Here is a 15,391-nt window from a genome sequence, read left to right as displayed (position 1 = left end):
TAGTTTAACATGTTTTTTAAATCACGCATCTAAATTTTATTTCGAAGAAACGTATGTCTTGAGACTGTTTATGTTTTGTCAAGACAGTTATCATTTGTTGGAATGGTTTGTGGATCATCAGTTTTGATGGATATCATGCTGTATGTAGCATTTTTTGGCGTAAAGTAACCAACTACGCTAAAAGTACTTATTCAAAAAGAAAATCTCGATTGGAATAAAATAGTGAAACGCATCATAGTATGAAAGGAAGTATTCCGTTAAAAACCGATTTCACCATAGCAAAACTGGCTCCAAGGCTTAAAATATTTTAATTACTGACAAGAAAATTGTATAATGGAAACAAATGTGACTGATAGTTTAAAGCAAAATGTTGATTTAATTACATTCATAATCTTCTTTGTTTGGTACTTTAGTGTTATAAGAAGGTCGAGTGCTTAGTATTTCGTTAACGTGAAGCTTTTCAAGTATGTTTGGATAAGTATTGAACCTTAGAAAAACACGAGCTGACAAAAAAATAATTCTTTTAAAGCCGAGCGAGGCTCGGTCGTCCAGGTACTTTTGATTAATAAACAATTCAAGTGCAGCTAATAATCGCTCGCAGTGAACAATCACCAAACGCGAGAACTCGCCAGAAAAGACAACCACTCAAACCCGGGCTCCGATCCAAAATGGCTGATCTTAAGCTGATTCACCGGACCGCGTATATAGGGGCCTTTTAGTCTAGCCTACACATGCATGCACGCCTACGCACCCGCAAACACACACATACGAGGTCTGATCGAAAAGTTGCAGGACTTTTGAAATTGCGCGGGAACAGAGAGTGCTAGAGACTTCCGGTTGGCAGCATTGTTTAGAGTAAGTCTTCCCGAGCACAGCTGTTGTTTCATAATATTGATAACCTTCTCCAAACGGAAGTTACAGCTGTTTTACTGAAGCCACTTCTTTATTTCTAGCTTTTTCGTAATGGACAGGAAAGTAGAGCAGCGCGTTTGCGTCAAATTTTGCGTGAAATTGGGCAAATCATTCGTGGAAACTTTCCAAATGCTTCAGAACGCTTTCGGTGATGAAGTGATGAGTCGTTCACGGTGTCATGAGTGGTTCAAACGGTTCAAGGAAGGCAGAACTTCAACGACAGATGACCCTCGTTCAGGAAAGCCTGCAACTTCAACTGACGATGCTCAAATGGCCAAAGTGAATGCCCTAGTGCGTTCCAATCGACGTTTAACGATTCGAGAGATGGCAGAGTGCCACATCTCATTTGGGTCATGTCAGGAGATCCTGACCGAAAAATTGGAGATGAGAAGGGTTGCAGCCAAATTCGTTCCACGTCTGATGACAGAGGATCAAAAAGCGCACCGCCTGGAGGTTTCTCAGGAGCTCTTGCAAATGGCCAGTTCCGACGAAAACTTCTTGAAAACCATTATCACAGGTGACGAGAGTTGGGTTTATGGCTACGACGTGGAAACGATGGTGCTGTCGTCCCAGTGGAAGTCAAAAGGCTCACCAAGACCCAAAAAAGCTCGTCAGGTCAGATCGAACGTCAAAGTGATGATCACTGTTTCCTTTAATTCGAAAGGTGTGATCCATCATGAATTCCTCGCACATGGTGAAACAGTCAACAGATTTCGCTACCTTGACACCCTGACAACTTTGCGTCAAAAATTAGGCAGAAGAGGCCTGAATTGTGGGCGACAGGCAAGTGGTTTCTCCACCATGACAACGCGCCCTGTTACACCGCCCTCCTCATCCGCGATTTTTTGGCCAAAAACAACATGACAACCCTTCCCCATCCCCCCTATCCACCTGATCTGGCCCCCTGCGACTTCTGGCTGTTCCCCAAGCTGAAGTACCCGATGAAAGGACAGCGATTTCAGACGATAGAAGAGACTAAAGAAAAAACGCGGGAGCAGCTCAACAGCATCCCCGAAGAAGAGTTTTCCAGGTGCATGGGACAGTGGAAACACCGGTGGGAGAAGTGTATTTCCTCCAGAGGGGAGTACTTTGAAGGTGATAAGTTAGAATAATTGTTAAAAAAATTTAATAAAGAATTATTGAGAAAGTCCTGGAACTTTTTGATCAGACCTCGTGTATACACACGTAACCGCCCAGGTTTGCCAGATTTAAGAACAGTAAAATCGGGACAGGTTTCTAAGAGTGAAGGGGAGGGATATTTTTTGTGGTTCAGGGCAATTACTGGTTATGGTGTATTTTTAAGGGATGATAAACAATCATGTTTTAATAACTTTCGAAAATTCCTCTCAGTATGTTTATGGGTGAGTACATATTTGGAGGAACTCTAACTTAAAGAATAAAGCAAGCAATAGAACGAAGTTCAGTATACAGATAGACCTTAAAGAAACAGGTGCTGATTAGTTTAATCACATTTTTCGTTTTACTTTACTTTTTTACCTTAAATACTATTTCGTATTGTAAAATATTGTTATTAGCTAGAATACGGGACCTAAGCCGTCTCGTAAGCAGTTCCGCGGGACGCGGGACAACTTTTCAAAATACGGGACTGTCCCTTGAAATCCGGGACGTCTAGCAACCCTAGTTTCTAGAAACAATAACTCCAATGAGTAGGATACTGTCAAAACTCGTGATTGCGAAAAACATAATTTGAATTCAAAATTTCAGAATTCAATTTTAATTTTTTTTTTGGAATTTATTTATATTTACCGGATTAGTTTGTATTTTGATAGCTGAGTGTTTAATATTTTTGTGGGATATTTTATTTTTTAAATATACAGTCTTGTTTATCGATTTGTTTTGCTTAAAAATTAAGCAACAAATTCAAAATTTCAGCGGTAGTGGTTTTGGCAACGTTTGACAAGCCAAAAAAAAATAAAAAATGCTTTGATTTGATTATTTTGGTGACATTTTTTGAAAACGCTCGAAGTGCCCCACGTTATGATGATTCCCCGAATAAAAGACAGTCCTTGTCTGAATCAATTACATTTTGTTCTCCATAAATTGAGTTTGCCTATAAAGGCTGATTTTTTTTTTCTTCGTTGCCTTCAAAAGATGCAATTTTTCCACGCAAAGAGACATGTACAAGGGCGGATTCAGGGGAGGGTGAAAGGGTCGACCCCCCCTGTGGCATGAGTGTTATTGTGAATATTATTAAGCTTCATTTTTTATATTCAAAAATGCAGTACATGGAATTTCTGTTTCAATTTTTTTGCTAGGTTCTGTAAGGTATTTCTTCTCAGCATGTCATAATTCAAAGCATTGACTGGGTTCGTACGCTGGGGAATCGATATTTTGAAGGGGGGGGGTATTTATTTTCAAAAGAACAACATATTCTGTTTTGTTTCAAAGCTTACGGTAACGTTTCCAGGTTGTTTGCCTAAAGAAATATGACTTTTGATAAAAATCTGAAGGGAATGTAATCCAAGGCGCATGTTGCGCCATTGAAAGAACTCAGGAGGGGGGGGGGGGATTTAAAAAGGCTTTGATCTCATTTGAGGGGGATGGCTGCTCTGTAGCATACAAGGTGGTGCGATATTTTTTGATGTTGGAGGTACAACGCTGGCCATTGAAACTTTACCCCCTTTATAAAAATTTCTGGATCCTCCCCTGGACATGTAATATACTTATGTAATGTAAATAATATATTAAATAACAATTTTAAATAACATACTTTTTCAAAATTATTGCAGAAACATACTAGCTGTGTTAAAAAGCCCGCATCGTCAAAAAATTCAGCATATTTGTCGTCTGCATAAAAAAAATCCTAAACATCGACTAAAATTGCAATTTTACTCACTGTACCAGTACTCTTGTCTTAAAGTAAAGATACAGACATGCCTTGTTAAAATAGTGCACAAGATTTGCTGCATTTTATAACCGCTGATTTCAACTTTTTCACCATGTTGCGGTTCTATCTTATTAATGAAGCATACGGGGAAACCATAGGTGTGTAATATAGCTCGATGTTGATGACTGAGTAATTTATTTAACTTAGCACAGTTTTGCAACACAAAAAACAATTTTGACAGTTTGTGACAGTAAATGAAAACGAAAAGAAAAATAGTGAGGAAAGTGCACAGAAAAAGCTTTGTGCCAGGTCTTACACAGATAATTCTTCTAAAGAAAATAAGTTGACTGACCTAGCAGATAACTTCCATCGCCAATGATAAGCAAAATGCACGGAAATAGTTTTACGCCAAGGTCCTACACAGAAAATTCTTCTGAAGAAAATAAGTTCATTGACCTCGCAGACAACTTCCATCGCCAATTTAAATTTCTTTATCCTGACAGAATTCGACCGCCTCTATATTTAGAGAACGAAAATGGTATTAAGAAACTTATTTGCACTTCCTTATGTCCTCACAATGTTATTATGCCAAATGAGATTAGAGAATGGGAGTACTGTGCAAATTTTTTCTCGGACTATTTAGACTATGTTGTACTAAATCCAGTAGTTGATTACCCGAAGATACTTCCTTCTTTAGATTACCTTTTGAGAAAGAAGAAAGCAAACAGTCTCGAAACGAGCATGCTGCTTTGTACCTTTTTACTGTCTTCCGGATATGACGCCTATGTTGTTCAAGGATATGCAAGAAGACATATTTGTGAAAAACTTCAAAATGATATGCCTAGTCCAGATTTTAAGTTCAAAGGTAAAATGCTTTCTGCAACCGAAACTGATAGCTCACCCCCAGAAGAGGAATCGAAAATGAGTAAATATTGCATTAATTTTGAAAAAGAGAGGAAACTTTGGTTGGAAGGCAAACAAACAGTTGAATTTCAAAAGGAAATCAAAGTTGAAGCTGAGGACAAACAGGAAATTCCAGATGAATTGTTTGGAAAACGAGTTCACTTCTGGGTTTTAATTTGTAACTGTAAAAATAACGAAAAGTTTTTTATTGAGACATCGACTGGAGAGAAAAAATTACCTGATGATTCTGACTATTTAGGAATAGAGTTTGCGTGGAACGACAGAAATTTTTGGTATCATAAGAAAATTTCTTTGGAAAACTGCCAAGATATAAGCTATGATTTTGACGACGAGCTGCATTGGGAAGCATTCCTTCCTAATTTTAGCTTGGAGAACCTTTCTTCTGGTAATAATCTACACCTTCGAATGCCACAGACATGGCTTTATGATATAGAGATAACAGAAGAACAAGTTGAAAACAGGTATCCTTCGGGTGGTAAAGTGACAAAATACAAAACAGCTAAATTAGAAAAATATAATTCAAGAGAGCTTAAAGATGGACTTGTATACAAAGTAACTCATTACGCCACAGAAACTTCGGAAGGACCTAAAATTTCGTATTCATTCTATGAGGGACGAAAAGATTGTTTAGAATACAGAATGGTAAATTATGATAAAGGGAAAGTAAAAGAAAAATTTTCCAAGGGGTAGAAATGATGCTCTTAGAGAACATATTTATCACATGGAGAAACTACCATCCTTTGAGGAGAGTTTAAAATTTTATCATTACTTAAGACCAGACAACCTCTTTAAGAGGGAATGGACAAATATGTGGTCGAAAGAATACTTTAAAGAAAGAACAGATTGTGTTGTTGCCAGAGAAGTTTCTTACATTGCTGATGATGAGTTCCGAGGCCATAAAAACATTCCGGAAGCAGAAGAAATCCTCAAAAAGTCCTATTTTCCTTATTCTGAGCAAGATGCTAAATCTGTTGTTTCGGAGCAAATACGTCACGATTTGGAGTCAAATTTAGACCCTAGCAATAAGAAATCATCGTATGAAGTGCTTAAAACTTCTTCATGTGAGCCTTCTTTCCTAAAAGGCGAGTTTTCAGAGAAAGAAGTTTCAAATGTTGAAAAAAAGGTATCATCAAGTGGTATTTCAACTGAATCAGTGTCAACCGTTTCTGAGATCCCCTCCGAAACCGGAGTAACTTCATCTTCTTTTGATACTACAGAAGAACTATTTTCAAATACCAATTTCTCCGAATGGAAATTTAAAGATTTTTTAAACAGCTTAGACGAAGCGGAAAGATATGCTACATCAGAATCGGAACCTGAATCTGATGACGATGTCGTATCAAAAGAAATAAACACTAAAGAAGATAAGGGAGATCAAGGGGGTAAGAAAACAAACGATATAGAAAAGAATAAAACTGGTGAATGCATTAATACAACTGATAAAACAGAGGGCTTAACAACAAGTATCAAAACCGAGGGTGTAAAAAATGCCGAGTCCAGTCGTGACGGAGCAACAACTTGCAGTGAGAAGGAAATTGATGCCATGGAAAGAAAAAATGCGTTTAATACAGAGGAGAATGAACAAAATGACATTTCAACTGTAGAGAATTCAGATATTAAAACAGAAGTTACTGACAAAACAAGCAGTGTAACTAAAACAAGAAGTAACTCCGAAAAAATGGTGGGTATTGACAAAACTGAGCAATCCCAAGAAGAAAGGATAAAGCAGAAAAACGAAAACATAGAAAGTTACGCTGCAGGACATGAAAAGATGCTTACACCAAAAAATGTAATGCAAAACGGTTCCAAAAATATTAAGAGCAAAGCTCAAGTCAATGACAGATACGAAACTGAAACTCAAGCAAACAGAAGTTCAGAGATGAATAAATCTAATAATGCGGATGCTTTTGAAGAAAATGCACAAAATGAGGGCAAAGCGCCCAAAAATATTCTAAATGCAAAAACTGATCAAGATGCCCCTCAGGTAAAAGGTCAAAACGTAGTTACAGACGTAGCAGAAACAGAAGTGGAACTGATAGATACCATCAACTTTGAAAAGCTTTCCGACGAAGAATTAGAAATTGATTATGAACTTTTTTTAACCCAAATATGGGAAAAGTATTCTGACACAAGAAATAAAGAATTATTTTTTATGACACATGAGTATCAGAAACATAAGGATATGCAATCTAAAAGAAGTCTACAGACAAAGAAAAAAGTCATCAGAAAACGGAGAAAATATGATCGTTTTGTTCAAAGAACAGAAAAGGGGAAACCAGATGTGCGTGTATTTCAACAAAAAACCCAAGCAGCTGATGAGCATGACATATGCTCAAACTCACTTTTTGCCGACCTTGACTTGATACGAAAAATAAATCTGAAAAATGTACAAGATGCAAGTAAATTCTATGATTTAAAAGATTTTGAAGAGTTAACCACGAAATCTAAGGCTGAAAATATTAGCAAAGAAAGTATGAAACTGTTAGATAACAACCTTAATAATATTCAGCATTGTGATTATACTAGTAGAAGATTAGGGTGCATTAAATATTTCTATTCAGAGGATGCAGCCACTCAGAATTCCATTGAAAGTATCTGGTTTTTGTTCGGAACAGGAAACTATCGCATCAATTTCCATTACCCAAAAAACCATTCTAGCAGAAAAATACTATTTTTTTCAAAACCCGATCAAGTTGGAACAGAATTTCACTTTTCAGACAGCTTGTGCAGGCAATTGCTACCACGAGAAATTGCAAAAAGTGTGGGAAAGCCACAGCTCTATTCGTACCTGTTGTCCCTTATTAGAAAAGAGGTCGTTGTTTTGAGAGACCATGAAAAATTTGAAAACGAAATGGTAAATATTCTTGCAACTCGGAAGAAAGAAGAGAAAGATATTAACATGACCACATGAAATTGGAAAATCAGAATATGGTAAAAGAACTCCTCCACAAAAAAAAAAAAAATGTAATAATAACAAAGGAGTTGCTTGGATTAAAAAAAAAAAAAACTGGCTAAGTGTTGGATTTTATTTTTTTTGTTATCAATTACGAATTGCTTATTATCCTCACTTGACCAAAGTTGATGTTGCTCTGATTTTTCAGATTGCCATGACGATGAGAATAATTTATCTCGTTGTTTTAATATTTTTTAAGAGAACAAATCGTCGCCAAGGTTACAAAAAGAAAAGATGGTTAAAATTGCGTTTTTTTCCCCCAGTAAAAACATTAACTTAAATGAACTTAAAAAGCAAAACTTCATCTAAATGCAAAATTTCCAGATTACAAATTCCCATCATTTAAGATTGATAAGAAATAAAAATACATAACGTTATACGTGTAAATAATCTTTATCATAAGTGCACTGGTGGATATCGGCCATAAAATCTTATCTTTATTACCACATCCTAATCAATATTTCTTCTTTTTATGTGTCGTGTTATATATTCTAGAAAATCACCAGTCATGATATGACGGGTGCAAATTTCTTTGCAGTGTTCCATTCCATCAGTAGAAACAAGAATCTCAACGAGTAGGGTTCTATCGCAATCCGTGATTGCGAAAAACATAATTTGAATTTTGTTTCTTCACTGTACAACATCTCAAAACCTTCATAGTGTTTTTCATTATATATTTGTTAGATCAATTCCATAACGTGTGCTTAGCAATAAAAATAGTATTTTTAAAGGGAATTTATCAATATAATTTCATTTCATTTACGACACCATTGCAATAGCTATGGTTTATTAAGGAATACATTGTTTGGTGTATCTTTAAAAAAAAAATAAAAAAAAAAAAACTAAGTAGTTACCAAATTTTGATAGGTTTTTCTTCTATTTATACTTATTTTTAGAATAGAATAAATTTTAAAAGTATAACACTTAACTAGAATTGAGCACTACAGAGTATTACCCAATTTGAAGCAGCATAGACATTGACGCAACTAGATGAAAATTCACGATTGCGCAAGTGGAATGGCTCTCTTTAGACAGCAAATAAAAATAAAAAAGGCTTTCAGAACACAGTATCTCATTAATCTGGACAAATAGGGGACAGTTCTGGAGCGGTTGTGGGGTTAAACCCCTGACCCTCCAACTGATTCATTTTCCATGTACAAATCAAGGAAGAAAACAATAATTAAACTTTTCCAAACGAGATAAGTTTCAACAAAACATGTCTCTTGCTGCGTTTAATAATCGAGAAGCAGTCACAAATCAGGAGTACAAGTAGACTCAAGTAAAGTTTTCTGAAGACAGTGTGAAATTATCGGAAGCTCGACCCCCCTCCCCCTTCTTTCGTAAAAACTGTTCAAATATGCATACAAAAACCGTTGGGGAAAAAAAATCTTTTAAAAGTTTTTTTTTCCCCTCAATACAATTTTTCGGTTTTAGAATGTTGTCAGACCAAAATTTTCGGAAACGGCAGCCCAAAATTTTCAGAATTTCGGATCACTAACACCTCTGTCACAAATTGACAAATTACTTCCCAGTTCTTAAATATACAAGTAGTATTTAATGATGAGCACCCCCTACGGGTACAAGAGAGCAAACATAGTCTCAATAAAGTGTAACAGGGTATCACAGACACTAAGTTTTTAAATTCGCAAAAAAAAAAAAAAAAAAAAGCCAGGTAAGAAAAACGAATATAAGATTAAAGTAAAACCAACGATAAATATATACCGTGTTTTTTCCCACTTTCTTCCAAAAGTTCAAAGTCATAGTGATATCAATAATTTTTAAACGAATGTTATAAATGAATAACTGATCCATGAAAACTCTTTGGTTAAATATATTGAATATTTTCAAATTATAAATGAACTAGCAGTACCCGCACGACGATGCCCGTGTTAAAGGAAGGAAATAAGTTAAAGGAAGTCCGTTGAACAAAAAAAAACTCCACGACGCCCCCCTTCTAATGTGAAATGATCATTTTTCTTAAACTAAAATGCGTACACACCTTTTCAAAAGACCCATTAAAGTCTGGAATTTAAAACTATTCGCCAAAACACATAAAAATATCAACAGTAGCTTTAAAACTCAAAATAATCCTTCAACTACATAGTTCATCGCTTAACACGCCAAGCAACCACGCTACCGTAACACTGCACTTGAGCGAGTGAAGCGGTTTTTTTTACGGCAATTTAAAGTGTTTTGCCACATAAAAAATGCTACAATAAAAACATTATAAAGAACTATCACAATTGAATAATCCCACAAATAAAATTATTTACTTAGAAAAGTAACTGTCTTCAACTATAAGAACAAACACAAACGTTGAAGAAATACGGAAAACAAAATCGAATAGAAAAATCCTACAAAATCAAATTATGTACCTGAACATCGGAAGAAAAACGCATTCAAAAACCTGTTCGCTGATTACAAAAGCGTAGCGTGGGCATTCTTCCTTACTGCTATCGACAGTGTCGGCCAGCGCCCTCTCGAAGGGTTAACTTACCCCGCCATCTATTAGGAATTCATAGAACTAAACAATTAATTAAACATTTAATTTTCAATTACAAACATTTCGGTCAATCTAATTTTAAAAAATAGCCTTCAGTCTTCTTTAATAAATGACTATTCACCACAAGATTTTTTTTTAATTCGAACAAGTAGTTCCTGAGATTAGCGCGTTCAACAAACTAACTCTTCAGCTTTATAATATTTGTATAGATATATATTTTCCTGTTTTCATAACATTTTCTATTGCTGCTGCACTCCTATCAGTCATAGTGTAATGCATCCTATAGCCTTCCGCAATGAATGGACTATTCAAGCATCGTTTAAGATTTCCTCTGAAAAGTTTAGAGTCCCTATATGAAAACGTAGTTTTCAGAGTTGCGACAACACGGTATCATTTTCCTATTGGTCGAAGACCGCCTGAGGCAAGGTTTCTTCTTCTCCCGTAGGATTAACATGGAGCGTATGACAGTGCTGTGGAAAAACCCAGAATCTGAAAAATTAAAGGTGAGTCCAGGATTTTAATGCTCATATTACTGTTCTACAATGTTCAAATTATACGTGTGTAGCTTTACTTGAGTGAGTCCATTCATATTTCTTTAACTATCGCGTAATTATATCAAGAACATGTGTTCCGGTGTGCTAAAATTCCATAATGACACTTTATTTGGGTCTTTTATAGTTATTTTTTCTGTTAAATCGATGATTCCAATCACAACGTTATTGAAAAACAACACTTTAAGACAAGGCAAATGTTTAAATTGTGTAAATTAAATTTTTTTAACGATAGATCTTTGTATTCGGTTTGGCGCGATCAATTTCGTGCTTGGCGACGAGTGAAAGTAAACAAAACATACACTTGTGATGTGAAGAGATCTTAACTTGTGATTTGTATTATAAATGCCTTATGCTGCGGAAATTTTTATTTTAAATGAATGTGACTTGATATTAAAACCCGTTTTAACTTATGTTTTAATGTTAAGGTTTTTATTTTTCCTGATCATTTCTTAGACAAAAATTGACTAATGTATCGTTTTTAATGTTCCTTCAAGCTATAAAACTCCAAGTTAAATCTTCTCTTTATGCAACGTAAGTATTTACAGTGTCAAATTTTTGTTTTTTGAAAGGAGATGCAGAGGAAATAAAATGCTTATAAATTATAGGACTTTCAGTGCTTGCTGGCAGTATCTTTTAATAACATTTTGATTTATGGAAACGTTTTGTTATGATATTCTGCTAAATGTTTATTAGTTAAAATTTGTTAAAAAAAATGTCAGTTCGATTATGAAATTAATGTGACCACATGAATTTGCCAAAGCGTTTGAGGTGGATATGAAGTGCAACACTTGCTTGACACACAGTACAGTTTTTATCTATTTTTTAGGTTGAGCGAGCCAATTTAAAATATATTATTTTATTAAAAATTTAATGAATTGTAGGTAGTTTTGGTTATTTTGGAAATTTACTCTTTTTTATTCAGCAAGCATGCCAGTCGCTGTGTGTTCCATCATAAACAGAAAACTGAGGTGTTCTAAGTTCGGTTCAAGTAGTGTGTTGGTACGTTTTATTATGCTCTAATTAGGGTTTACTAATTTTTAGGTTGCCTTGTTATTTCCTTTACCTGCTATTTCTTTATCACCTGAAGAATCAAGTGCATGCTATCACCCCACTTCAGGTTCATAAAAATTTCTATTTTTATTGAGAAAATGATTTTTAAATAATAATGCCATGATTGATACATAGTTAAGTTTTAACAAGTTTTGAATTACCTTTGAGGTAAGGACTGTTATCATGGGTTTTTGAGATTGTAAAATTCCTCCAGCCACAAAGCTCTTGTTTGTCAGAAATTAGGTACATTTAAAGTTTTGCGAGTTGAAATATCAATACTTTTATAATAAAATGCTGAATCAAAGATTTTTTAAGTGAAACTTTTTTGCAAGGGCTTTGAAGTTATATCCAACCTTTTTGTGTGATGAAAAGTGGTGGGGATAAGCAATGTCGGTTAGAAGGAAAATAGTGGCTTGCTTGCCTTCAGATATTGGAGGAAAGTGAGACCTTCCGCTCTTCTCGCTTTCTTTCTCATTTTGTATGGTTGCATGTAATACGTTTAGGCAGTGCGGAGATCAATATGTACATTTGTAATTACTTACTTTAGTTATCGTAAACAGAGCATTTCTCTTCTTAAGAAGGAAGAAGATGATCATTATAAGTGGACACATGTATGTAATTTTATGTAAGAAAATGAATAAGAAATACAATATATTCAAAAGTGTTTGATGAACAATTAACATGTTTCGCGTCTATCGTGTGTCATTATGACACAACCCGTTTCTTGGAATCAAACTTTAGAAGAATTCTACTCTTCAAGATCAGCAGAAAAATAAAGTACATGAAGCTCTCACCCCACATCAATTTCGAATGATTTACTATGAATTATTATTTTTAAATTGCTTTTGATCTTTTTTCTCTTTTTCTTTTCTTTTTTCATATTTTATGCTTTTTTGTTAGGATTTAATTCTTCTTAATGCAGCAATAATTCATTTACGGTATATTTATCAATTTTCTTTTCTATTTTGATTTAACGGTATTTTTAATGGTATGTTCTTGCACGTTCATTCTTTTGCTGTTTTACTGTTTATAATTCCCCCCCCCCCCCTATTTGATATTTTTTTACCATTTCTAATCTTGATTTGAATTAATTTTCGTTTTACACTGAAGGTGTTTATTTCTACCCAGGAAGATTGCGTATACGTATTTTTGTACTTTACCGGTAGCGAAAAACCGTGTTACACTGTTGAAGCACAAGTTTAGGTAGTTTTTTTAGTACTAGTTATTATGTTTTTTATTATTATTATTTTTCAAATTAATTAATATTTGATGACTTATTTTTTTGTTATTTAGAAAACCCAAACATTTTTATGTAACTATTTATACTACCTTTACTGATTATAATCTAAAATTGTTAAATGCCAAGTTTTTTTGAAAAATTAGCTCGAATAGATCGTTGTAATTAGTAATATATACTACTCAGGGTCAGTTTAACGAGTGGTTTATGTTGCAAAATATTTTCGAAATGGGAAGATTGGGCGCCGACTATTGGGCGCCGGGAACATTGGGCGCCGAGCACTTTGGGCGCCGGGAACTTTGGGCGCCGAGCGTTTTGGGCGCCGGGAACTTTGGGCGCCGAGCACTTTGGGCGCCGGGAACTTTGGGCGCCGAGCGTTTAGGGCGCCGGGCAACTTTGGGTGCCGAGCATTTTGGGCGCCAGGAACTTTGGGCACCGAGCATTTTGGGCGCCGGGAACTTTGGGCGCCGAGCACTTTTTAAATAATCAATTTATTTTAAATACTAATAAAATCTCGATTGTGTTTCTTTAAAAAAAAACCTATATTGTCCCCTCAAAGCAACAGTAAGATATCTTAGTGTTATATCTGTGATTAGGTATGTTACTGTTGTTCTGAAGGTATGATGTATTTTGGTTTTGCATTAAAAAAATCCGAGTTTAGACCAAAATATCTAGGACAGCATCAAGACAAGTAAAAAAAAAAAAAAATTCTAAAGATGAAATGGCAGATCTACCATGTTGCAGTTGTAAGGGGCTCCCAGGACCATAAGGCTAGAAAGATGATTCAAAATTGCAGCCTTTTTTTTAATTTTTTTTACTTAGTTCTATGATAGACAAAAACTTAATAAACTTTTTAGAAATATCAATATTTTGAAATTTACCAAACTAAACAATGAGATTTGCTGGTCATTTCTCAAGAATGGAAAATGACAGAGCTGCGTTGACGGTCTTTAGTGCGGTCCCATTTGGACAGCGACCAATGGGTAGACCAAAAACAAGATAGGTCGACTGTGTGGACTCTGATTTTGATTTCATTAAAATCAAAAACTGGAGGTCAACGACAAAGAGGAGGACAGTCTGGCGGGATCTCCTGAAAAAGGCCAAGGCTCGCAATGGGCCATCCAGCCAATTATGATGATAATTACAGACAAGGGGGTCCCCAAAAATATATTTCAATGGGCCTCTTAAACCCATAAATCAGCCACTGAAAACTAATCTTCTGGTAACTCTGAAGTAATTTGAAGTGAATATTTACCAAATACTTGAACTACCTATAATCTGTGAAAAAGTAATTGTTTCTTATTCACAGTAATTATTACAATTGGCTAAAATCACATTGGTTTGCTCAAGACATGAATAAGTACAGAAATTCTTAATTTCTTAGTATTCCTGAACTGCTAATACTTCGTATAAGCAGGCTTGTCATTTCGAATTTTTCCAGGGTTTGAGGGGTGGGAGAGGGTGTTTACTCAATGCAAATTTTATTGCAGGAACTACAACCCCTTATATGCAACATTAATTTCTCAAAGCTAGGGTTGAGGCAATTGACCCTCCTAAATGACATGCCTGCTTATTGGAAGTTTAAATTTCGACGGGGTCAACAAGAGGCCATGTCTGCCTGGTGTAAACCTAACCGGCAGCTCTGTAATGCTGTGATAAGGATTTGCGTAGCCTTCACAATATTCCCAGGTTAGGTTTGCCCCAACTATAGTGGGCCTAGCTTGGAATCTAAGTGATATATTTATGGAGGGCTGGCAAGCCCTAGCTGACAATGGGTCTACAGTGACTCCCAAAGGTCCCAGAATTTAAATAGTAAAAAATCATGCCATTTAAATTGAAATCTGTATCTTATTTCAAAATTTTATATCATTGGCAACCTAATTATAATTGAATCAAATTTATTAATTTTGAAAAAGGGCATAATGAGTTGTCAAAATTTTCAACTTAAAATGTACACTTTTTGTATAAGACAGAAAAATAAGAATATTTTTGTACAAAAAAGGTTCTTGGGCTCACAAAGACCTGTTGAGTCAATGAAGTTTCAATGCCATCAAAATATAAATATGCAAGACCTATATAAATTTAATAAATAAAATTGGATTGCGGTTTTCTACAAACTAAAGCTTTTGTAATCAAGGATTGTAGTGAGGTGATAGTGTTTCTAATGTTATCCTTATGCATAAAATTTAGGCCTCTTTTCAGAATTTTGCTACATAATACTAAATATCGTGCATAAAGACTTGGACACATCCAAATGGTATCGAGAATATTAGATGTGTCCCCTTTCAAAAATAAACATAAAAAAACAAGGTATTTCTAAAAATTAATCGATTGATGGTTGTTTCAATTTCAAGTTTTTACTGATGAGTTTAGCACTAGTAAAATTCAGTGCACCTTCAAACATTTATAC

General features: G+C 35.1%; 1 protein-coding gene across 1 annotated transcript; it reads left to right on the top strand.

Annotated features, from left to right (window-relative positions):
• The first annotated feature begins 4,147 nt into the window (after nucleotides 1-4,147).
• Nucleotides 4,148-7,595, top strand: LOC129228502 (uncharacterized). The gene is given in 2 exon segments (XM_054863181.1): nucleotides 4,148-5,368; nucleotides 5,370-7,595. Coding segments are annotated over 2 exon segments (3,447 nt in total).
• The last annotated feature ends 7,796 nt before the right edge of the window (nucleotides 7,596-15,391 follow it).

This window comes from Uloborus diversus, chromosome 8 (assembly GCF_026930045.1).
Source record: "Uloborus diversus isolate 005 chromosome 8, Udiv.v.3.1, whole genome shotgun sequence".
Lineage (NCBI taxonomy): Eukaryota > Metazoa > Arthropoda > Arachnida > Araneae > Uloboridae > Uloborus > Uloborus diversus.
This window is presented reverse-complemented; position numbering and strand designations above follow the sequence as displayed.